This window comes from Chiloscyllium plagiosum, chromosome 25 (genome assembly GCF_004010195.1).
Source record: "Chiloscyllium plagiosum isolate BGI_BamShark_2017 chromosome 25, ASM401019v2, whole genome shotgun sequence".
Lineage (NCBI taxonomy): Eukaryota > Metazoa > Chordata > Chondrichthyes > Orectolobiformes > Hemiscylliidae > Chiloscyllium > Chiloscyllium plagiosum.
The window spans coordinates 51,372,918-51,399,297 of record NC_057734.1 but is presented as its reverse complement, the minus strand read 5'-3'; the positions used below and the strand labels follow the sequence as shown (position 1 = coordinate 51,399,297).

At 43.0% G+C, this 26,380-nt stretch overlaps 1 protein-coding gene across 3 annotated transcripts in view; it reads right to left on the bottom strand.

The window, feature by feature from the left end:
• LOC122562879 (breakpoint cluster region protein-like) overlaps positions 1 to 26,380 on the bottom strand; it is a 477,748-nt gene that overhangs the window by 142,463 nt on the left and 308,905 nt on the right. For all 3 annotated transcript variants that reach the window (XM_043716190.1, XM_043716188.1, XM_043716189.1), the window contains exons 10-12: positions 9,534 to 9,702; positions 2,820 to 2,939; positions 1,126 to 1,201 (exon numbers count right to left, since the gene is read on the bottom strand). In XM_043716190.1, the coding sequence (XP_043572125.1) occupies positions 1,126 to 1,201; positions 2,820 to 2,939; positions 9,534 to 9,702 (365 nt within the window). The remainder of the gene's footprint in view (positions 1 to 1,125; positions 1,202 to 2,819; positions 2,940 to 9,533; positions 9,703 to 26,380) is intronic.

Genomic DNA, 26,380 nt, shown 5'->3' with positions numbered 1-26,380 from the left:
GAGAGAGAGAGAGTGAGTGAGTGAGTGAGTGAGTGAGTGAGTGAGTGAGTGAGAGAGAGAGAGAGAGAAAGAATTGAGAATGTGCATGTGAAAGACCCTCTGATTTGCCCATCTCTTCAATTAGATATACTATCTTGAGCCTGTTGTGGGGAAAATCACCAGTCTCAGAGCCAGAATTGGAATTCAATCTCAGAGCTTATTGTACAAAGAAACTGGAGCTCCGGGGAAAGAGAGACATCTGACAGCACGGCTGTCAGCTGTGAGCCTTTTCTTAGCCTCCGAGCACATCCCAATATTTTATACATTTCATGGTCCAGATATGGAGTTAAAAATCACACAACACCAGGTTATAGTCCAACAGGTTTAATTGGAAGCACAGTAGCTTTCGGAGCACGGAGCTCAAGCCTGCCTTGAGAAAAAATGAGGACTGCAGATGCTGGAGATCAGAGTCGAGAGTGTGGTGCTGAAAAATCACAGCAGGTCAAGCAACATCTGAGGAGCAGGAGAATCGACTTTTCTGGCAAAAGCCCTTTCATCAGGGCTTCCTAAAGGACTTACGCCCGAAACGTCAATTCTCCTGCTCCTTGGATGCTGCCTGACCTGCTGTGCTTTTCCAGCATCACACTCTTAAACCTGCTTTGGTACAAACTAAATAGAATTATAGCCTCATGCAAAGTGCTAGAAGTCTGAACTGACAACAGGAAGTGTTAGAAGTACCCAGGCCAGGCAATATCGTGCAGAGAGAAATAAAGTTAACATCAGAATAGAATACCACTCTAACACAGCAGATACAGCAGGAAGTCATCCTCTCACAACATGTGAACATGCCATGTCTAAAGTCATAGTTGATGAGTTTACTTTTGTATAACTAATTCATTCACATTCAGACATTTTAAGCTGTTGGTTGAGAAAAATGTGTGCAGTATTGAAATAATCCTTTATGAATGAGTCTGGCATAGTAATATCATAAATTTAAAAAAATTTAACTCTGACAACGACCGAAGTCTACCACAACATTTTAGTGCTACACTGCAGGTATTTTATGTGCAAACTCTAGGAAACCTAGTGTTGCAGGTTTGCAGACCCTGTCCAAATTTTTAATATAAATGAAATAAAATTACTTACATTTCTTTTGCTGCTCACGGATGATTTCTCTCCATTCAGCCCTCTCATAATCTGATGATATCAGGAATACATAGCTCTACAGATAGAGGATATCTTACAATGTGCAAATTTCCAAAAGTCACCATAAAATTAGTAGTACAAATTCTCCATTTCATATGTATAAAACATAGATCTGACAACAGTCTTACAAAATCAAAATTTAGCATCGTTACTCAGATACAAACCTAAACCGTTATCTCAGAAACAGAAGTGGGGGAGAAATACAAAATAAAGATTTGGTGAATTGATGAGATTTATTCTGATTTTCTCTCCACGTTCTTTCCTGATCTATATCATATCAGCTGTCTGTATTAAATTTAAGACCATAATAAATACAAACAGGAGGAAATCATTCAGTTCCTCGAGCCTGCACCGCCATTCAGCAAGATCATGGCTGATTCAACATTCCTCACACCCACTTTCCTGTGTTGTCTCACTAACCCTTGATTTCGCTACTGATCAAGAATCTACCTCAGCCTTAAATATACAGAAGGACTCTGCCCCCTCAGCTCTTTATAGCAAGGAGTTCCAAAGATTCACAACCCTCTACAAGAAGAAATTCCTCTTTATTTCAGTCTTAAACAGGCAGCCCTTTAGTCCGAGACAATGTCCTCTAGTGCTAGGCTCTCCTAGGAGGGGAAACATCCTCTCAGCATTTCCCATCAAGCCCCTTAAGAATTCTATATGTTTCAACAAAATCACCTCTCAGTCTTCTCAGCTCCAGTTAGTAGAGTGCCAACCTGTTTAGCCTGTGTTCATAAAATCCCTCCATACCTTCTCTCAACTGCCTCCAATGAAATTATATCTTTCCTTAAGGGGACCAAAATTGCTTAAATTATTTCATATGTGGTTTCGCCAGCACCTTGTCCAGTTAAAGGAAGACTTCCCAACTCTTATTCCCAATCCCCCCTGATATCGGGCAATATTCTAATAGCTTTCCTGATTACCTCCTCTGTACCTGTTTGCTAGCTTTCTATGCTTGATGTGTTGTAGCTTTCTGCACTTTTTCTCCACTTTTGTTCTCCAACTTGAAAAATTTTACATTTTCCCACATTATATTCCATTTGCCAATTTTATGCCCACTTAATATATCTCTATAAACTGTACACTCTATGCAATTTGCCTTTCTACATATTTTTATGTCACCTGCAAATTTGGCTACAGGACATTCACCTCCTTCCTCCAAGTCATTAATATACAATGTAAACAGTTGCAATCCCAGCACTGATTGCTGTGGAAACCCACACTGGTTACAGGTTGCCAATCTGAAAATGAACCCCTAATACCCAGTTTCCTGCCCACTAGCCAATACTCTATACTTGCTAAACATTACCTCCAACACTATGATACTGAAATTTGACCCTTTTGAGACATCAGACTGTAGTAAGTAGAGCCTTGGAGTAAGGAGACTTAGGCTGTGCCTGCCATGTTGAGTTTCTGTATTCATATATAATGTTGTGGTGAAGGCCTGGTGCTTCAGCCCCAAAGATGAAAATTAAGTAATCTTTATACTTGGATTAATGTGACACACGCTGCGTAGAATGTACTATTTTAATTCTCACTCAAAATTATTTAACATTCTTAGGATGTCCCAGCCTTTGTAGAAAACAAGTTTGAAATACACAATCCCAGTGAATGAATAGGGTGATAATTACCTTGCCATGCCTGTTATGTACTCTGAAAGCCATGTTTGGAGACATCAGCAGTAACAGAGATTCCTGTTCTGATAGTTTCTTTTTCAGCCGTTCAATCACTTTGCTGCCTTTATTGGCTTTCTGAACAAAAAAAGACAATATTGAAGTTAGTACTTTAAGAGTTTCAAGTTTATATTTCAATGAATATTTCCTTTCTCAATATTCAAACAACGTAGATAGAAAAAACTCCATTTCAACTGAAACTAACTCTTCACACAGTTTATCAATAACTATGTTGCATGAGTCTGGGACACAATATGATATATTCAAATCATTGAGCTAATGATGTCTCCCTGTCCCCTGAAATTAGTAATTATAGGTATTAATCATTGTTCTAGATACTCCATAGGATATTTAGAAATAACAGCTGAGAATCTGAGCTTCCAATAGTGAATATTGCGAGGTTTGGCACAGAGGTGCAACAGAAACCTGGAAGTTGTGTTTCTCCAAAAATAACCTGGGTAAGTTCATCCTGATAGTCATCCCTGAATCTGTCAGCATGGATATTTGAGGTGATTGGCCTGTATCTATATACACAATTGTGTTGATTTATTTAGAGATGGTCCGAATTCTGCTGGCATTCCACCCTCCCACCTCTGTCTCTGCTCACAATCCCAATCCTCCTCCACCAGTTACCTCCAATATCCACACAAGTTCTTCCATCTCCACCTTTCCGTTTCTGCTTACAAGACCCTCCCTTTCCTTCAGTGTCATTGGTGCACTTCTGGTTTTAATCATAAACCCATTCTCATTCTTTAGGTTTGCCTCATGTCACTCTACCTTTTACAGGCCTGGCACTGCTCACAATCTGTGCTCCTGGCACCAAAATCTCTGTTTAAACTTCTATTTAAATCTCTCACCCTTATCACACCTGTGGTTCCTCAGCTTTGCAGCAGGGGACAAGGTTGGACAATGTAGCTAGGTCTCACAGGGCTGGAGAAAGTGAGGTCTGTCACTCTACCTTTTACAGGCCTGGCACTGCTCACAATCTGTGCTCCTGGCACCAAAATCTCTGTTTAAACTTCTATTTAAATCTCTCACCCTTATCACACCTGTTGTTCCTCAGCTTTGCAGCAGGGGACAAGGTTGGACAATGTGGCTAGGTCTCATAGGGCTGGAGAAAGTGAGGTCTGCAGATGCTGGAGATCAGAGCTGAAAATGTGTTGCTGAAAAAGCGCAGCAGGTCAGGCAGCATCCAGGGAACAGGAGAATCGACGTTTCGGGCATAAGCCTGAAGAAGGGCTTATGCCTGAAACATCGGTTCTCCTGTTCCCTGGATGCTGCCTTACCTGCTGCGCTTTTCCAGCAACACATTTTCAGCTCATAGGGCTGGAAGCTGAGCTGTTGGTCAAATGGAGATAGGGAGGCTGGGGCTACAGGTCCAGGTCTATGGAATTGGTGGGGATTGGGGAGCTGGAATAAAAAAGTTGAATAAAAAAAATTGTTGAAAGAATGAAAATATTTAAAAACAAACATTTATTCGTTACCAAGCTAAAGGCTCAACACCTTGAGCTCATGACATTAATAGGAAGCCTGCCATGCCGGAATTGCACCTCACCATTCAACCTCCCTCCCGATATCACTAGATTCACTATTATCCCATAATAATAATCATTAACATTTTACAACAATATAGGCATTTATTTTTGTGACAATCTCTCCTTGTCTTAATTAAATGTGCAAATTGCTTCTCTGCCCAACAAAAATTATGCAGAATGGATTGAGTCTCCCACTTCCCAAAGGTTTCAATAGAAACACACCTTGACTTTTACCTTTGAGCTTCCTTCCAATAACATGATGGAGAACTGATTATTCATTGAGTCATAGGCATGTCTATGATACATTATGTAGGCCAATCTATAAGTTTTAATACAAACAGCTACTATAAACTGCAAAGTATCCTAAAAGGGAAGGAGTCCATATGACCTTTCATCTTCCCATCAGTAAATTCTAACACAGTGAAATTGTGCTTGAAATAAACATTAATTGTTCAATCTTTTCTGAAAGTGTCGTATGACATATCCATTGTTACAATGATCGGGAGAAGGGTCAGAATAACGTTGCTCATTCTACAAACCTTTTTAAAAATATAGTTTGTTTGAAAATCCAAGGTCTAAATCAAATGAAATTAACAGATACTACATATAATTCCATAAGCCTGTGTTTGACATCGTATATTAGATTGCTCTAATATTTAAAATAACTTCTAAAGATGAAAAGTTGAGTGGGAAACTTAAGATAAATTAATCCAAATACAGCTTCACATGATGTCTTGAAGTTGAGACGACAGGAAGTAGAGTCACAAATTGCCTGTGATACAGCATATCGAAATTATTTAAATCTTTAAACCCCTTAAATTGTATCAGACCTTAATTTTTGGTCATCCAATAAAATTAAAACCCTTGAGTCAGTTTAAAATTGTTCATAAATTAAGTGCTGCTTTGGGCTTTTTGTCACTGAAAAATGGATTGTACTTGCCCTACTCATGTACATTTGGACCTTGCAGCAAATAAGTAGGATCTCAGCTTCCATTTTTAGTGGAAGGCCGGAACTCCCTGTAACCATGTAAACCATTCTTCCATATTAATAGCTCATTTAAATAAAAGCTTTAACAGAACAAAACACGGGGGTAAAAACATAACCAAATAAAAATAAACAGTGGGAACCGAAGTAATATTAGAAAGGATGAACAAAAGCTATATTAAAGAACTGGATTAAAGATGAGAATTTTCCTAAGGGGTTTAAAAGCAAAGATGTGGGTAGGTTCAGGGAAGGAATTCTAGAGTGTGATACCAAGCTACCAACAATGGGACAACAGCATTCAAAAAATGCAGGGTCAGAGGAATACACATGTTGGCAGGAGAGACTCTTTTCATTTTATAGATGTGGGTATTGCTGGCTAGGTCTGCATTTATTGCCCATCCCGAAATGCCCAGAGTTAATACTCAACCACTTTGCTGTTGGTCTGGAGTCACATGTAGGCCAGACCAGTTTCCTTCTCTTGAAGGATATTAGTGAACCAGATGGGCTTTTCCAACAATCAACAATAGTATCGTGGTCATCATTAGACTCTTCATTCAAGATTTTTTACTGAATTCAATTTTTATCCAGGTCTCCAGAAATTACCGGGTCTCCGGATTAATATTTTGGCAACAACATAATTAGGTCATTGCCACCCAGGCTGAAAGACACTGTAGAGGACTAGGCCTCAAAAGTATTTAAATACCGGGATGTCAATTTTAATTTGACGTATTCGAACACAGGAAGTTGAAATCTACTAGAGGTTGAATAATTAAATACAGCGTCACATACTCAAGGAAACTAAATTACACACATTAAATGACAGCCTCACTAGTATATTCTGCATCCAGAACTTTTTTTTAAATGCAGGTGACCAGGGCATGGGCTGCTGACAAGTGGAACTTAATGCAGGACATATTTTACAAGAGCAAATAAAGGGAATGTCTTTCCATTGGTAGTGGAACAGTAATTAGAGGACATATTTAAAATAATTGTCAAAGGGATTAGGTAAGGAAATGAGGAGGAACTTACTTCTCTCAACCTGGGCCATTAGTGGTTCTCTCAACCTAGGCGGCACGGTGGCACAGTGGTTAGCACTGCTGCCTCACAGCGCCAGAGACCTGGGTTCAATTCCCGACTCAGGCGACTGACTGTGTGGAGTTTGCACATTCTCCCCATGTCTGCGAAGGGGTAAATGTAGGGGTATGGGTGGGTTGCGCTTCGGCGGGACGGTGTGGACTTGTTGGGCTGAAGGGCCTATTTCCACACTGTAAGTAATCTAATCTAATCTAATCTAGCCAGTCAGAGATGTGAGTTGACACACTCCTTATTAGTTCTCAGACATTTTGTTACAAAACACTATTTTGACCACTTTCAAGAAATGTACCATATTTCTGACATGTCCTAATCAGTTTATCAACACTTTATGGAAGCTAAAATTTCCCTCAATAAACCAGGCAGCTTCTACCACATGTTTGTCTAATCTCTACATTTACATATTTTATCATTTCATACCTGCTGTCAGAGGGCCTTTACATAATGCACTCAATAGTCTTAAATAATTTCCTATTTCTTAATTCTACCTCATACTGTAATTATTGCCCGCTTACCTCTCATTATGTCTTCTCTGATAGCTGATGTGATTTCATCCTCAATTACTTGATTACTCTCCCTTTATCAAGAAAGGGAGAGTAATACGTCAAATGGCTGATAGTTTCGAGAGTGTGGTGTTGGAAAAGCACAGCAGGTCAGGGAGCATCTGAGGAGCAGGAGAGTCAACGTTTCGGGCATAACACCTTCATCAGGAATGAGGCTTGTGGGCCGGAGGTAGCGGAGAAATAAATGGGAGGGCGTGGGGCTGGGTGGAAGTAGCTGGGAATGCAATAGATAGTTGAAGGTGGGGAGAAGGTGATAGGTCGGAAAGGAGGGTGGAGCGGATAGAAGGGAAAGACTATGGACAGGTCAAGAGGGCAATGCCGAGTTGGAGGCTTGGGACTGGAATAAGGTGGGGGGAGGGGAATGAGAAAACTGGTGAAATCTACATTAATCCCGTGTGGCTGCAGTGTCCCAAGGTGGAAGATGAGGTGTTCATCCTGCATGCATCGGGTGGTTAGGGTTTGGCAATGGAGGAGGCCCAGGACCTACATGTCCTTGGTGGAATGGGAGGGGGAGTTGAAGTGCTCAGCCACAGGGTGGTGGGATCGCCAAACCCTAACCATCCGACGCCTGGAGGAAGAATGCCTCACAGAGTCATGCCACTTGTCCATGCGACCAGATATCCTAAATTAATCTAGGCCCAATTGCCAGCACTTGGCCCATATCCCTCTAAACCTTCCTATTAATGTACCAATCCAGATGTCTTTCAAATGTTGTAATTATACCAGCCTCCACCACTTTCTCTGGCATCTCATTCCATATATGCACCACACTTTGTGTGAAAAAGTTCCCTCTTAGGTTCCTTCCCTTCTCACATTTGAAACATTTACAGAAATGGTCTGCCATTCATGTTTTTGTCATTTGCAAATTCAACATTGTGCAAAGTATTCTCCGCACCATATAATCTACATGGTATTCATGTTTGCTTATCTATGGTTTTCATGAGACATATCATTATTTGGAGGTTATTCCCAGACATATAATTATAAGAGATGTTTTTATTATTTTAATCTCCTGCACAATACCAATTTGCCTTTATCTCAAGAATAAAACACAGCATATAGTCACACATTAACTAGTGTAATTTTTTGGATAAGACCATAAGATGTAGGATCAGAAGTAGGCCATAGGTCCCATCAAGTCCACTGCACCATTCAGTAAGGTGGAGGTGCCGGCGTTGGACTGGGGAGACAAAGTCAGAAGTCACACGACAACAGATTATAGTCAAATAAGTTTATTTGAAATGATATGAGCTTTCAGAGCGCTGCTCCTTCACCAGATGCAGTGAGAGAGCAGGACAAAGACACAGTTAATAGGCACAGAGAGATCAAAAGATCATACAACTGGTGTGAGTGGAGTGTCAGATAATACAAGGGTGTGGATGGTATATAAAGTGTCTATAAAGTCAACGTCAGTGCTGTGCTGTCATGATACTCAGACAGAATGATAGGAATATACAAAAGGTGACATCTCAGGTCAGACACTGAGTTGTAGGTGTGAGGCTTTGTTCAGAATCTGTCGCAGAGTTTTAACTTGGAATCAGGTTGGTTTTATTCCAAAAGCTGTAATTTATAAAATGCCACATTGGCTGACTTTGACTGCAATTTGTGTGTTGTTTGAACAAACAGAATATATCTGCAAATAAACAAATATCTTGAATAAAATGATTCATCTCATACATTTATATATGCGTGTGTGTGTGTGTGTGCATGCACACTTCCGTGTGCAAGTGAGTGAGAGAGGGAGGGGGAGAGAAAGAGAAAGAGTATAATAACTAATTCAAAACTGCAAACTCATTAAGGTAAAGAGATCATAGTTTATCAAGTCGATACTGTCAAAACAGAAAAATCTCTTTTAATTGCAAAGGTTTGGCAGTGGCAGGCGGGGGAAGCTATCAGTGTTACTGTCTTCAGTGAGTTAAGAAACACACAATACCAGGTTATAGTCCAACAGGTTTAACTGGAAGCACTAGCTTTCGGAGCTCTGCTCTTCATCAGGTGGTCTTTAGTGAGGGATGTCATTGATAAAAACATTTCAATCAAGCTCCATTCCACAGATCTTATGAGCCATTTAAAATTAATGGTTGCAGGGCTCCAGAATTCTGGCAACTGAGGGAGGCAAGATCTACCTAACAGAATTACAGAATTGTTACAATGCAGAAGGGTGTCAGTTAACCCATTATGCCTGCATTAGTCCTATTACCTTATACTACCTTTTCCATATTTGCATGCACATCACTGCATTCAAACTAACTGTTGCTAACAGGTTTGTTTTTGGGCCAGGGTGGGGGAGTTGGTAGAGAGAAGAGACAGAGGGAAAATAAAGTAAAATGCTTTTCATATGAACTGTTGTGAAAAGCTGCTATACTTTGGTCTTCCTGGCATTTCTCAGTTTCTCAGTCACTGAGAAATGTTGCTGCTCCCAGCCCATAAATATTGGGGGGTAAATGTCAGAAAACGAGAAAGTTTATCAGAGAGGGAAAGTATGTTTTCACATTACCTTTTCTCTCTGAATTTCATTCTTGATTTGAGAGATCTTTATTTTCATGGTATCCAATTCTTCATCTGGTACCAGTGGAATGGTTGGAGTGTTGTCTGACTCATCCAAATTTTGGAAACTCAGATCAGCGAGAGGAATGTACCACTTACAGTCATATTGTTGGTTTTTGCTAAGAGAGAAAAATAGTATTAGTGTAATTCCAAGATCACTGATGAAAGAGAGATCGAACATAGCACATCTTTTTGCAGATTGGTTACCTTGGTACCCTTCAACTCTGGGTGGATGATTGTGGAGTTACTGCTACTATGAGAATGTCATTGCTTATTTGCTGATATTTCTCAATTAATAACACAGAGGTACTCACTGTTGTCTTCAGGTACCAGAAAAAAGGTAGCTCAGGTTCAAAACTCTTCATTGTAATTCTGCAAGTACATATGCAATTTTTCAAATCCCTGGTCTTGTCTGTCTACTACACTTGCTTTGATGGATTCAGATGAACTTGAACGTGCTGATTTAGTATCACTCGTTAGTAATGGTTCAAACTCTAATTTTCTTTCACGGATCTTGAACTCTTGAACTGAACTGGAGGAACGGTATATCTCCTGACATCCCACATTCTGCACCACAAACATTTCAAATTCATTCACAGATGTGGGCTTTGCTTGCTAAGCCAGCGTTCATTGCCCAGAAAGCAGTTAAGAGTCTACCACATATTATGGTCACATGTATGCCAGATCAGGTAAGGGTAGCATTTTCCTTCCCTAAAGGGTATTAGTGAACCAATGGGTTTTTACAACAAATGACATGGTCAACATTAGACTCTTTTTCTCATTAAACATCAGATTGTTTTCTTCAAATTCAAATTGCACCACGTGCCAGGGCAGGATTTGAACCTGGATCTCCAGAACCTTACCTGGATACTGCTATACCATCATCTCCCTTTATTTATTAATAGGGTATAGGCATCGCTGGCTGGGCCAGCATTTTTTGCCTATTCCCAGTTGCCCTTGAGAAGGTGGGGGTGAACCGCTTTCTTGAACCACTGAAGTCCATTCAGTTTAGGTTTGCACACAGTGTCATCCGGGAGGAAGTTCCAGACTTTTCACCCAGTGACACTAAAGAAATGGCAATGAAATTTCCAATCCAGGATGACGAGTGGCTTGGAGGCAAGATTACAGATGATGTTTCCATGTATCTACTGCCCTTATCCTCTTCAACAGTAGTAGTTGAGAGTTTGGAACGTGCTGTCTAAGGAGCCTTGGTGAATTTCTACAGTGTATTTTGTAGATGATATATACTGCTATCATTGAATATTGATGGTGGAGGTAGTGAATGTTTGTGGATGTGGTGCCAAGCAAGTGGGCTGCTTTACCCTGAAAGGTATCAAGCTTCTTGAGAGTTGTTAGAGCTGCACTCATCCAGGCAAGAGTGGAGTATTTCATCACACTCCTGACTTGTGCCTGTGGATAGACTATGGGGAGTCGGTGAGTGAGTTATTTGCTTCAGGATCTCTGGCCTCTGATCCACTTTGTAGTCTTATGTATTTAAATTGCTAGTCCAATTCAGTTTCTTGTCAATGGTAACCCCATGATGTTGAAAGTGAGGAAATGTCACTGAACAATGTCACTGGAAGTCAAAGGCCAGTGGTTATGATTTTCTCTTATTGGAAATGATCATTGCTCAACATTTGTGTGATGTGAATGTTACCTACCATGTTTCAGCCCAAGCCTGGATACTGTATCTGGACATGGAAGTCTTTAGTGTCTGAGGAGTTGTGAATCATGCTGAACATTACGGAATCATCAGTGAACATTTCCACTTCCAATAGTATGCGAAAGGGAAATGTTCTGATGAAGCTGCTGAAGATATTTGGGCCGAATACACAGCCCCAAGGAACTCCAAGAGATGCTCTAGAGCAGAGAAAGATGGGTGACTTCCATTTACCACAACCATCCACCTTAGTGCCAGGTATGACTCTTACCAGAGGAGAGTGTAAACCAATTCTCAATGACTCCATAAAACCACAAGATCACAAGACATAACAGCAGAAATGAGACCATTCGGCTCATTGAGTCAGCTCCTCCATTCAATCATGGCTGATAGGTTTTTCAAACCAATTTTCCCATTTTCATCCCATAACCTTCGATCCCCATGGCAATCAAGAACTTATCTATGTTTTAAGTATACTCAATGACCTGGCCTACACAGCCTTCTGTGGCAATGAGTTCCACAGGTTCACCACTCTCTGGCGAAAGAAATTTCTCCTTACCTCCATTCTAAAAGATCTTCCCTTTACTCTAAGGCTGTGCCCTCAGGTCCTCATCTCTCCTGCCAATGGAAGTGTCTTTCCAAGATTAGATTACAGTGTGGAAACAGGCCCTTCGGGCCAACAAGTCCACACGGACCCGCCAAAGCGCAACCCACCCATACCCCTACATTTACCCCTTACCTAACACTACGGGCAATTTAGCATGGCCAATTCACCTGACCTGCACATCTTTGGACTGTGGGAGGAAACCGGAGCACCCGGAGGAAACCCACGCAGACACGGGGAGAACGTGCAATCTCCACACAGTCAGTCGCCTGAGGCGGGAATTGAACCCGAGTCTCCGGCGCTGTGAGGCAGCAGTGCTAACCACTGTGCCACCGTGCCGCCCACGTCCATTGTCCATTCTGCCAGGCATTCAGTATTTTGACAGTTTCAATCACATCCATCCCCATCCTTCTAGACTCCACCAAATCTAGTCCCAGAATTCAGAAACATTCCACATATGTTAAACGTTTCATTCCTGGCATCATTCTCGTGAACCTCCTTTGGACCTGCTCCAAGGCCAATACATCTTTCCTGGGGTATGGGGCCCAAAATTTCTATATGTGTCTGACCAGAGTCTTATAAGGTCTCAGAAGTACATCCCTGCTTTTATATTCTAGTCCTCTCAAGTTGAATGACAACATTGTATTTGCCTTCCGAACTACCGACTCAACCTGCAAGTTTAACTTAAACCTGGACTAGGACTCCCAAGTCTTTTTCCACTTCTGATATCTGAATTCTCTCCCAATTTAGAAAATAGTCCAAGCTTCTATTCTTCCTCACAAAGTGCATGACCTCACACTTTCCCACATTGTATTTCATCTGTTACTTCTTTGCCCACTCTCCTGACCTGCCTAAATCTTTCTGCAGCCTCCCCACCTCCTCAATACCAGCTGTCCCTCCACCTACCTTTGTACCATCTACAAACTTAGCCAGAATGCCCTCAGTTTTTTCATCCACATCATTAAAGTATAAAGTGAAAAGTTGTGGTCCCAACTCTGACCCTTGTGGAACACAACTAGTCACTGGCTTGCAGCCTGAGAAGGACCCTTTTATCCCTACTCTCTGCCTTCTGCCAGACAGCCAAGCTTCTATCCATGCCAGTATCTTGCCTTTAACACCATGGGCCCTTACCTTACTCAGCAGCCTTCTGTGCAGCATTTTGTCAAAGGCCTTCTAGAAATCTAGATAGATAACATCCATTGGCTCTCCTTTGACTAACCTGCTCATTTCCAGCTCAAACAATTCTAACAGATTTGTCAGACACGACATCCTCTTGATGAAACCATGCTGACATTGCCCTATTTTACCAGGCACTTCCAAGTATTCAGAAATTTCATCCTTTACAACGGACTCCAAAGTCTTATCAACAACTGAGGTCAGGCCAATTGGCCTATAATTTCCATCTTTTGACTTGCCCCCTTCTTAAACAGGGGTGTTACATTAGTGATTTTCCAGTCCTCTCGGGCCCTCCCTGACTCTAGTGAAAGATCACTACTAAAGCTTCCACTATCTCTTCAGCTATCTCCTTCAGAACACTAGGATGTAGCTAATCTGATCTAGACAATTTATCCACTTTTACACCTTTCAGTTTTACTAGCACCTTCTCCTTGTTAAACTGTACTCTGCTGTACTCATCTCTGACCCCCACACCCCACAACTCTCATGAAGTTTTGGGATATTACTTGAAGACTGACGCAAAGTACTTATTCAGTTCTTCAGCCATTTCTTTGTTCTACATTACTACTTCTCCAGCATCATATTCCGGCAGCCCAATGTCCACTTCTGCCTCTCTTTTTGCCCTATATATGTAAACAAATTCTTGTAATCTTTCATAATATTATCAGCTTGCTTACCCTCATATTTAATCTTCTCCCCCCTTATTTCTTTCTTTGTTGTCCTCTGTTGGTCATTATAGGCTTCCCAATCCCCTTCACCTCATTATATGATTTCTCTTTTGATTTTACCCTGGTCAGCCATGGTTACCTCATCCTCTCTTTAGTATGTTTTTTTCTCAGGATGAGTTTTTCTGTCTCTCTCAAATTACTTCCAGAAACTTCTGCCATCGCTATTCCACTGTCTTTCCTACTCGGCTCCCCTCCCAATCAATTCTGGTCAGCCTCTCCCTCATGCCTCTGTAGAGGGCAGGTCGTGTCTCACAAACCTCTGAGTTTTTTGAGAAGGTGACCAAGCATGTAGATGAGGGTAGGGTAGTTGACGTGGTATACATGGACTTCAGTAAAGCCTTTTATAAGGTTCCACATGGTAGGCTGATGGAGAAAATGCAAAGGCATGGAATTGAGGGTGATTTAGCAGTTTGGATTAGAAACTGGCTTTCTGAAAGAAGGCAGCAAGTGGTGGTTAATGGAAAATATTCAGTCTGGAGTCCGGTTACTAGTGTGTGCCACAAGGATCTGTTTTGGGAGCACTGCTGTTTTTCATTTTTATAAATGAATTTTAGACGCAGGCATAGGTGGATGGATTAGTAAATTTACAGACAAATTAGATTACCTTTTTGCTTAACTTTGCTTTTTTAAAACTTGTGTATTAATACTAAATTGTTATTTCATTTACTTAAGCTATAAACTTGTTGTTTGGTATGGGCTATGCACAACGTCTGGTTTTAGATATTTAAAAAGTCTGATTAGAAACTACTGGGGCAACTTTGAGTCTCATTGAATATTTTAATTTTACTGTCTTGCAAATACAGAGATGGAGAGGCTGATTTGATTTGACTGTCTTTGTGTCAGAACAAACAGCAGGCATATTAAACACCTATGGGACTTACCTCAACTATAGCCGACAATGCACAGTCTCTGCTTAGAATGGAAAAGTTCCAAGTAGGAAAGATTGCTTGCTAGAGGCCCAAAGAACAAATTATATATGCTTACAAGAGGGAGGAACAGACTACAGAGAGAATATAGAAAGTATATCAAACATGATATAAGGTACAAATTACTAAGTCTGCAGATTAGACAAAACTTGGTGATGATGTTGTTAGTGAAGTGGATGGTCTCAGGTTAAAATCTGATACTGATCAGCTGGTACACTGAGTAGAGCAATGGCAGATGGAATTTAATCCTGATAAGTGTGAGATGATGCATCTGGGAACTCTAATAAGGATATACACAATGGTACATCCCTAGGGAGCACTGAAGAACAAAGAGGTGTTGGTGTACAAGTCTAAGATCTCTACAGGTGTCAGCACAGGTAGTCAGGGTGGTGAGGAAGGCATACAGAATGCTTATGTTCACTAGCCAAGGTATAGAATATAAAGCAATGAAGGCTTGTTACAACTTACTAAAACATTGGTTAGGCCACAGGTGGAATACTGTGTGCAGTTCTGGTCACCTCACTATAGGAAGGACATGATTATGTTCGAGAGGGTGCAGAGGAGATCCACCAGAATATTGCCTGGGATGAAAAGTCTCAGTTTTGAGGAGACATCGGATAGGCTGGGTTTGTTGACCTTGGAGTAGAGGACCCTAAGGAGGGGAACTGATTGGGTATACAAAATTATTAGAAGCATAGAATGAGCAGATTGTGAAAAGTTTCAGAAGACACTCGAGGAAAAGCACTTTCACCCAAAGGATGGTAGATATATAGAATGTGCCGTCTGAGAGGGTGATGGAGGCAAATACTCTCTCATGTAAGAAGCATCTGGATAAGTATTTAAAATGCCATGGTAAAGCAGGCTATGGACCAAGGGCAAGTAGATGGGATTGGTGTAGTTTGAGTTCATTGGTCAGTACAGACATGGTGGGCCAAAGTGCTTGTTTCTATGCTGCATGGCTCTAAGACGTTTCAAGAGAGATTGGACAAACCTGGTTTGCTTCCAAATGAACTTCAAAGGATGTGTGGTGACTTAAAAGATTACAAAGTTATGAAAGGCATGGATAGAAAGGATAGTTGGAGTCCTTTTAACAAAGTAGAAATGTTTAAGGTAAAAGTTTAAAGAAGATGTGAGAGGCAAGCTTTTTACCCAGAGGATAGTGAATGCTGTCAGAGGAGGAGGAGTGCAGGCGGACACAATAGCCCTAACTAAGAGGTATCGTGACAGATATATGAATGGACAGGAATGGATATGGATCGTGTACAGGTAAAAGTTTACAAACGCATCGTGTGTCAGCATGGATTTGGAGGGCCTAAGGGCCTGTTCATGTGCTGTACTATTCTTTGCCCCTCTATGACTCTAAGGGGTCACAAAAATAGTAAACTAACCCAATGGCATCATACAAAAAGGCCCTCCAGCCACAGACTGGTCCTATGTAGCTACATGTTTAATAACCTGTAAAAAAACCTGAATTCTGGATCACTGAATTCAATTACTAAGTCAACTGGTCAACAAATTCATTTCAATGTCTTTGTAATTTGCTGCGAAGAGAGGTATGACAATGGCAAGCTTGTTACTTGCTAAGGTAAATTTGTGCAATGCCACAAGGGCATACTAAACATGAGCTAGAGTAGGCTATTTGGTCCATCAAGCCTGCTATGCCATTTATAAAGATCATGGTTGATCTTATTGTGGCAATAGCAACGGATAAATAGTCTACAGAAAAGACAGTACTCCATCATTGGCGCTGGTGCACTTCACAGGAACCCCCACAGGGAAACTGAAGTCTAGAAGAAGTCCATTGCATATGATGCCAAGGATAATAAGAGGCTATATTTGAAGGTGAAATTGCTCCATATTTGTCGAAAGAGTGAGCCTACAAAGATTTTTATCTTGACATAGGTACATCAAAAGAATTTAGAGCTTTACAATTGACCTATTTAGCCATGTTATGGCATGTTTCCATGGCCATCAAATCCTGAAGTTGGACCTGAACCTTGACCTCAGACACTGAAATGTTACCACTGTTCCACAAGACCTCTCTCAGTCAAAATGTCCACTGGACAAATATAAGAACATAAGACTTAAAAATTAGGAGCTGGAGTAGGTCAATCAGCCCTTCAAAACTACTCCATCATGCAGTATATTAATGCAGACCTGATTGTGACCTGGATTCTACTTTCCTGTCCCTATAACCGTCACAAATCCCTTGTCAGTCAAAAATCTGTCAACCATGAATATACTCAAAGATCCACATTACAGAGTGCAATGCAGAAGAGAGTTCTAAGCAAGAACATCATGTCCGGGTTTGTTCTTTCATACATGGGATGCCCAAAAGGGGACACGAGTGTGGTCTCACCAATGCTCCGTACAGTTGTAGCATGACTTTTCCACTTTTATATTCCACCTCCCTTGCAATAAAGGCCTCCTTTGGCCTTCCTAATTACTGGTTGAAAGTAATGCTGGTACTACTGCAAATGAAAAGTAATACTGCAAATGCTGGAGAGTCAGAGTCGAAACATGTGGCACTGGAAAAGCACAACAGGTCAGGCAGCATCCAAGGAGCAGGACAGTCGACGTTTCAGGCATAAGCCCTTCATCAGGAATGTGGGGGAGGAGGAAGGAGCTGAGAGATAAATGGGAAGGTGGGGCTGGGGCTGAGAGGAAGGTGGCTGGGAAGTCGATAGGTCGACATAGGTGAACGATGATTGCAGTAGGTCGGTGAGAAGAGTGGAACGGATAGGTGGGAAGGAAGATGGACATGTAGGACAGGTCAAGAGGGTGGTGCCGAGTTGGAAGTTGGATCTGGGATGTGGTGGGGGGAGGGGGGATGAGGAAACTAGTGAAGTCAATGTTGAAAGATCCCAAGGCGGAAGATGAGGCGTTCTTCCTCCAGTGGTCAGGTGGTTTGTATTTGATGGTGGAGGCGGCTTAGACTTGCATGTCCTTGGTGGAGTGCAAGGGGGAGTTGAAGTGGTTGGCCACAGGGTGGTGGGGTTGTTTGGTGTCTGTGTCCCAGAGATGTTCCTTGAAATGCTCAGTGCGTTGGCGTCCTGTCTCTCTGATGTAGAGGAAACCACATCGAGAGCAACGGACACAGTAGATGAGGTAGATGGGTATGCAGGAAAATCTCTGCTGAATATGAAAAGATCCTTTGGGGCCTTGGACGGAGGTTGGGGCGGGAGGAGGGGGCGGGGTGGGAGGGCGCAGGTGTGGAGGATGGATTGGTCCTACAGTGTGTAAACAGGCCCTTCGACCCAGCCAGTGCACACCGACCCTCTGACTAACACACCTAACACTATGGGCAATTTAGCATGGCGAATTCACCTAACCTGCACATCTTTGGACTGTGGGAGGAAACCGGAGCACCCAGAGGAAACCCACGCAGACACGGGGAGAATGTGCAAACTCCACACAGACAGTCGCCCGAGGCTGGAATTGAACCTGGGACCCTGGTGTTGTGAGGCTGCAGTACTAACCACTGCGCCACAGTGCTGTTGAGCCACCGTGCTGCCTGTAAAGGGTGGGGAGGGAAATATATCTCTAGTGGTGGGATCTGATTGTAGGTGGCAGAAATGGCAGAGGCTAATGCGCTGTTTCCAGAGATTAGTGTAGTGCAAGGTGAGGACCAGGTGGGTTCTGTCCTTGTTGCAGTTGGAGGGGTGGGGTTCAAAAGTAAAAGGTGCAGGAAGTGGAGGAGATGCACTGGAGGGCATTATTGATCACGTGGGAGGGAAAATTGTGGTCCTTGAAACAGAAGGCTATCTGAGATGTTCTGGTGTGGAATTGCTCCTCCTGGGAGCAGATACAGTGGAGGCAGAGGAATTGGGAATAAGGAATCGTGTTTTTACAGGAGTGAAGGTAGGTGGAAGGTATAGTCCAAGCAGCTACTTAAGTTGTTGGGTTTGAAATAGGCTTCTGTGTTGAGTTGGTTGCTGGGCATGGAGACAGAGAGGTCCAGGAAGGCGAGGGAGGTGTCTGAGATGGTCTAGGTGAACTTAAGGCCAGGGTGGAACATGTTAGTGAAGTTGATGAACACTTTAACCTCATCGTGGAAGCACGAGGTGGTGCTGATACAGTTATCAATGTAGCAGAGGAAAAGGTGGAGGATGGTGCCAGTGTAACTGTGGAAGAGGGACTGTTCCACATATCCTATGACCAGGCAGGCATAGCTGGGGCTCATGTGGGTACTCATGGCTAACCCTTTGGTCTGAGGGAAGTGGAAAGATTTGAAGGAGTGATTTGAGGGTGAAGACCATTTCCGCCAATCTAATGCGTGTGTCAGTGGAAGGATGCTGGTTGGGTCGGTGGGGAGAGGAAGAAACGGAGGGCTTGGAGGCCTTCGCTAAGACGGATGGAACATGTATAGGTACTGGATGCCCGTGGTGAAGATGAGGCATTGGAGGCCAAGGAAATGCAAGTCATGGAGGACTTGAGTGGTGTCCTGAATGCATGTGGGGAGTTTCTGAACTAAGGGGCACAGGATGGTGTTGAGATATGATGAGATAACTTCGGTGAGGCTGAAACTGGGCAAGACAATAGGTTGACCAGGGCAGTCAGGTTTGTGGATTTTGGGTAAGAGGTTGAACCGGGCAGTGCAGGGTTGCGGAACTGAGGTTGGCGGCTGTGGATGGGAGATCCACTGAGGTGGTGAGGTGGTGGATGGACTGGAAGATGATGGTTTGGTGATGGGAGGTGATGTCGTGGTCAAGGGGGCAGTAGGTGGTGGTGTCCATGAGTGGTGTGCCAAACTACCACAGTGCACCCCCACCCCCATCCGTTTGCGGGTGTTATGGTGAGGTTGGGGTTGGAGTGGAGTGGAGTGGAGGACTCCAGGTTGCGAAGGTAAGAGGCTGGAGTGGATGAAGGGATGGAGAGATTGAGGTGAGTAATGACATGGCAGCAGTTGAAGATAAAGAGGTCCAGGGAGGGGAAGAGGCCCACACAGCGTTGTACTTGCTTGTTGACTTTGTGTGGTCTATGTACAAGGTCACCCAGGCTCCTCAATCCGGCAGTATCTCTCCACTTAAGTAATGTTCTGGGAACTGAACCCATGCTGTTGCATCACACATTTATTGCAAACCAACTGTCTAGCCAACTGAGCTGACCGTAATAGAAGGGAGTGAACCCAGACCAGTGCTGGATATTTATAGCCTCCCCACTTCTGAACAGGAAGTTGGATAGCTATCTGGGGAGTACTATGACCATTTCTGCATCTATGGAGAGACAGGACTAGTGTTATGATCCCAACTGCTGTTACTAGTGAAAAAGTCAAGTGTAGACTGAAATCTGGCTTGATAGATCATATTTTGTTTCTTGTTGGTTTAATGACATTGTCTTTCACAAATACAAAATGCAGCAGAGTTGATGTCATAGAATGAACCAAACTATTTATATAGCAGGTAAAATAAAGGCAAATCCTACATTATTTTACAAGTACTTTATAAATAAAAGGATAATGATGGAAACAGTCGGGCCAATGAAGGACCACAGTGGTAACTTGCATGGAGCTAGAGGGTAGGGTTCTAAATAAATGGGCGGCACGGTGGCACAGTGGTTAGCACTGCTGCCTCGCAGCGCCAGAGACCCGGGTTCAATTCCCGACTCAGGCGACTGTGTGGAGTTTGCACGTTCTCCCCGTGTCTGCGTGGGTTTCCTCCGGGTGCTCCGGTTTCCTCCCACAGTCCAAAGATGTGCAGGTTAGGTGAATTGGCCATACTAAATTGCCCGTAGTGTTAGGTAAGGGGTAAATGTAGGGGTCTGGGTGGGTTTCGCTTCGGCGGGTCGGTGTGGACTTGTTGGGCCGAAGGGCCTGTTTCCACACTGTAATCTAATCTAATCTAATCTAAATCTAAATACCTTCCACTAGTGAGAGGGACAGTGTGGGTACAGAAATCAGGAAGAAGGATTGTTATATACTTAAAGAAATTAGCATAGATAGAAGGGAGGTTCTGAATGGTCTGGCTTAGAAATACATAAATCTCCAAGCCAGGTGAAATGTATCCCAGGTTTGTTGAGTGAGACAAGGGAGGAAATAGCAGGGGCACTGGCAATAGTTTTCAATTCCTTTGGCCACAGGAGACATGCCAGACAACAGCCAATGTGGTACCGTTATCAAAGAAGGAAACAAGGGATAAATCAGGAAACTACAGACCAGTTGGTCTAAACTTGGTGGTGAGGCAACTATTGGAAGCAATTCTGAGGGGCAGAATTAATCTGCACTTGGAGAGGCAGTGATTAACCAAGTCAGTATAGTTTTGTTAAGGGGAGGTCATGCCCAACTAACTTGACTGAACTTTTCAAAAAGGTAACCAGGTGTGTAGATGAGGGCAACTCACACTTGAAGTTCGGCAATGCTTTCAATGAAGTCCCGAATATAAAGGTAAAAGCTTATGGAATTAAAGGAGATTTGGCAAATTGGATAAGAATTATCTGGTAGGAAGCAGCCAGTGATTGTTGTGGGGTATTTTTGAGACTGGAAGCCTGCATCCAGTGGGGGTCTGCAGGGGTCAGTCCTTGCTATTTTTGGTGTACGTAAGTGATTGAGAGACTTAATTTTATACTTGAATATTATCAATAAGTTTGTGGATGATACAAAAATTGGTGGGGTAGTAAACAGTGAAGAGGACAACCTTAGATTACAGAAGGATATAGGTGGGTTGGTCAGAGACAAATGGGATTCAATCTGGCCAAGTGTGAGGTAAGGCATGGACAAGACAAACAAGGCAAGAGATTACATGATGAATGGTTAAACCATGGGGGAGTACTGAGGATCAGAGGGACCTTGTTGTGTATGCCTACTGGTCCTTAAAGATAGTGGGACAGGTAGACAAAGTAGTTAAGAAGGCATATAGGATGCCTGCCTTTATTATTTGAGGCAGAGAATTTAAGAGCAGGGAGGTGATGTAGGAACTGTATAAAAACTGTATAAAAAGTCAATAATCTACAATTACAGTATTGTGTGCAGTTCTGAAATGCACATTTTAGGAGAGCTGCGATTGCACTGGAGAGGGTGCAGAGGTTTACAAGGATATTGACAGGGCTAGAAATTTGTTTTTAATTCACTCATGGATGTGGACCTCACTAGCTAGGCTAGAATTTATTTTCCATCCCTAATTGCTCAGAGGACAATTAAGAGTCAACCACATTGCTGTGGGTCTGCAGTCACATGTAGGCCAGACCAGTAGGCAGGCAGTTTCCCTCCCAAAAGGATGTTTCTTTCCATAATTAACAATGATTTCATTAGACATTTAATTATAAATTCTTTTTCAATGTATTTGAATGTTGCCACCTGCTCTGGTAGGATTTGAACCCAGGTCCCCAGAACATTAGCAGAGTTTCCAAATTAACAGCACAGTGATAATACCACTAGGCCATTGCCTCCGCTAGTTCAGTTATGAAGAGAAATTCGATACACTGGGGTTATTTCCTTCAAAGCAGAAAGAGATTGAAAAGGTTTGTGATTGAAACGTCTAGAATTATGAGGGGCATTGGAAAGGTAGACAGGAAGGAATTTTCCCTTGGTTTTGGGATCAATGACCAGGGATCACAGATTTAAAGTAAGGAGCAAAAGGTTTAGTTGAGATGTGAGGAAATATTTGTTCATGCAGAATGTGTGTGTGTGTGTGTGTTGGGGGGGTCTGGAACTCTGCCTATGACAGTAGTAGAGGCAGAGACCCTTAGAACATTTAAGAACTATTTAGATATACACTTGCAACACCAAGGGACACAAGACTATGCGCTAAATGCTGAAAATCAGGATTAGAATAATTTGGTGGTTGTGTTTGACAGGTGCTGACTTGATGGACCGAAGGGCCTTTTCTCGGTACTGGAGACCTCTATGGCTTTGCAATATAACACAACTATTTTGAACCACGTGGTGAAATGCAATCCTGTTAACCCCAACATTGTTTATAGTACCCATTCTACAGAAAATTTAACTGTGGCTTCAATTCCCAGCTGGAGAAATTGAAAGCCTCTTCCTTGCGTCTATATAACTTTGTACAGACTTGTACAGCTTCAAATAATCCTTTAAGGATTTAATGAACAATTTCTGGTTTGGAACTTTCAAACTAATGTCTGTCCCTGTGGTGAACAATTTCCTAAATCTTCTAATTTATCTCCCTTCTTCAGGATGTGGAGGTGACACTGTTGGACTGGAGTGGACAAGGTTAAAAATCACAGAACATCAGGCTATAGCCCAACAGATTTATTTGGAAGTAGTAGTTACCTGATGAAGGAGCTGTGCTCTGAAAGCTAGAACTTCCAAATAAACCTGGTGTTCTGTAATTTTTAATTCCCTTCTTCAGAAGCAACTGTTTTAAGCATTAAGCTTCAGCCAAGACTCTGCAAACCTGCCCAACCCAACAAGGCATTGGTCAAGCTATGGCTGATTCCTGAAAATGAAAATAAAATAAAATTGAAGGCTAATGCACATCACTGTTCATGCCGTTCACTTGTAAAACTCTTCCATTGTAAACAAAACCCAATAATTCTGCAATAACTCTCCCTCGCATACAGTCATAGAGCTATGCAGCATGGAAAGAGACTCTGCAGTCCAACTTGTCCATGGCGACCAGATATCCTAAATTAATCTAGTACTATTTGCCTGCATTTGGCACATACTCCTCGAATTCTTTTTTTCATATAACCATCCAAATGCCTTTTAAATGTTGCAATCGTACCAGCCTCCACTGCTTCCTCTGGCAGCTCATTCCATAGACGCAGCACACACTGTGAAAAAGTTGCCCCTTAGGTCCTTTTTAAAATCTTTCCCCTCTCACCCTAAACCTATGCCCTCTAATTTTGGACTCCCCCACTCTAGGGAAAAGACCTTGGCTATTCACCCTATCTATGCCCCTCATGGTTTTATAAACCTCTAAAAGGTCACCTCTCAGCCTCTGATGCTCAGGGGAAACAGCCACAACTATTCAGTCTCTCCCTATAGCTCAATCCTCCAACCTGGCAACAGCCTTGTAAATCTTTTCTGAACCCTTTCAAGTTTCACATCATCCTTCCCATAGCAGAGTTGCATGCAGTATTCCAAAAGTGGCCTAATCAATGTCCTGTACAGCTGCAATATCACCTCCCAGCACCTATCCTCACTGCACTGACCAAAAAAGGCAAACATACCAAACTCCTTCTTCACTGCATCTGCAGACCTCACTTTCTCCTCCTTCTTCACTAGCCTGCACTCCACTTTCAAGGAACTAAAAACCTGTACTCCAAGTTCCCTAATAAATAAATCAATCATCATAGCTACAGAAATATTTACAAATTAATTAAACCTTTTCTCATATTCAGAAATCTCAGGCAGCATTAGTTCAAAATACAAAATTCCTAAATACATTACACTAAAATAAATCACATCCCTACATTACACAACATACAGAAAGCCAATGAGGATGTCTCCATTCTAATATTTTTCATATATTCTAACATTCACAGAATCCCTACAGTGTGGAAACAGGCCATTTGGCCCAACAAGTTGTCAAATTTGTAGATATTGTTGGATTTTGGAGTACATGTCCAGAAATTGATTCTTTATTTTCTCTACTTCAGATGCTTGCAGTCAACAAAGGAAAACGATGAGGGAGTTACTGATCCTTCTCAAGTTCAAGCTTCAGTTCCAGTTTCATCATCACTGAGGATGATGTCTCCTAAAACTGAAATGGTGCACAGGCATAGCATTCATCTGCACCCTTCCACACAGAGACAGTCACGTTGGTGAGGGAACAGTCTAGATTAAAGATGGGGCCAGAATCTGGAAAGTACATCACGGACATCAGCACAGAGGAAACTATACCCGAATTCCTGACACTTCAAGGTCTGCTGGAGACCATGCAGAAGGTGAGCATCTGAACTGAGATATAAGCAACATATTAGACATGAAGAGTGTGGTGCTGGAAAAGCACAGCAGGTTAAGCAGCATCCAAGGAGCAGGAGAATCAACATTTTAGACATAAGCCCTTCATCATGAGACTTATGAGCCAAAGGGCTGAGAGGAAAATGGGAGAAGGGGTGGGGGGGAAGGTAGCTATGAATGCAATAGGTAGATAAAGTTGGGGGCGTAACTGATAGGTTGGAGAAAAGGGTGGAGCAGATAGGTGGGAAGGACGATGGACAGGTAAGACCATTCAAGAGGGCAGTGCCAAGTTGAAAGGTTGGGACTGGGATAAGGTATGGGGAGGGGAAATGGGGAAACTGGTGAAATCCACATTGATCCTGTGTGGTCTGAGGGTCCAAGATGGAAGATGAGACATTCTTCCTCCAGGCATCGGGTGGTTAGAGTTTGACGATGGAGGAGACCCAGGACCTACACATCCTCGCCAGATGGGAAGGGGAGTTAAAGTATTCGGCCACAGGGCGACGGGGTTGGTTAGTGCGGATGTCCCAGGGATATTCTCTGAAATGATCCGCAAGTTGGCACCTGTCTCCACAACATAGAGGAGACCACATCAGGTGCAACTGATACAGTAGATGACGTGTGTGGAAGTAAAGGAAAGGATGTGGAAGGATCCTTTGGGGCCTTGGACAGATGTGTGGGTACAAGTTTTACACTTCTTGTTGTGGCAAAGGGAGGTGCCAGAAAGGGAGGGTGGGAGGTTGTGAACTTGACAAGGGAGTTGCGGAGGGAATGGAGTCTCCAAAATGCAGATGGGGTGGGGAGGGAAATATCTCACTGTTGGGGTTGGATCTATTTGTAGGTTGCGGAAATGGTGGAAGATGATGTGACATATCCAGAGGTTGGTGGGGTGGAAGGTGTGGACCAGAGGAATCTTGACCTTGCTGCAATCGGAGGGGTAGAGTTCAAGGGTAGAGATGCGGTAAGTGGAGGAGATGTGTTGAGGGTATCGTCAACCAAGTGGGAGGGGAAATTGCGGTCTTTGAAGAAGGAGGCCATTTGAGATGTTCTGGAGCGGAATAGTTCCTCCTGGGAGCAGATGCGGTGGAGACGGAGGAATTGGGAGTGAGGGATAGAGTTTTTATAGAAGGCAGGTGGGAGGAGATGTAGTAATATATGCCAAACACTACAATTACAGATCCCAAAAGCTGACATACTGTATGCAGACAACCTCCTGAGACATCCAAGGTGTCATTCACATTGCCCCTCTGACAGTTAGAGACAGCTATCGCATTTCTCATATAGTCAGATACTGGTCAAAATTCATCACTGCATCTGGTTCCCTGCATCTCACAGTTCTGCAGGCAGATCTGTTACATGCAGCTGCCATTGCAGTTCCTTTATCTTATTGGGCCAGCTGTGAGGGGGCTACAGCGTGGTTGCAAATGAGGGGGGGCTGCAGAGGTTGACCAGCTAAGTGATGACTATTGTGGGAACAGCCAGGAGGGAAATACAGTGTGCGAGCAGCCAAGAAGGTAATTCAGAGTGGAAGCAGCTGACAGGGGAGTACAGTGAGGAGCAGCCAAGTGGGAGGGAACAGCTAAGAGGGGAGCAGCTGAGTAGAGCGCATGGCCTGAGAGAAGCCAAGAGGGAGTGCAATGTGAGTGCAGCTGAAAGGGGAGTGCAGAGTGGCAACAGCCTACAGGAGAATAGGATGCAGGATAATCTGAAAGGCAAGTGCAGCAAGGGACCAGCCAAGAGGGGAGTGCGGGGCGGGGGGCAGCCGAGAGGGGAGTGCAGGGCGGGGGCCAGCCGAGAGGGGGGTGCAGGGCGGGGGCCAGCCGAGAGGGGAGTGCAGG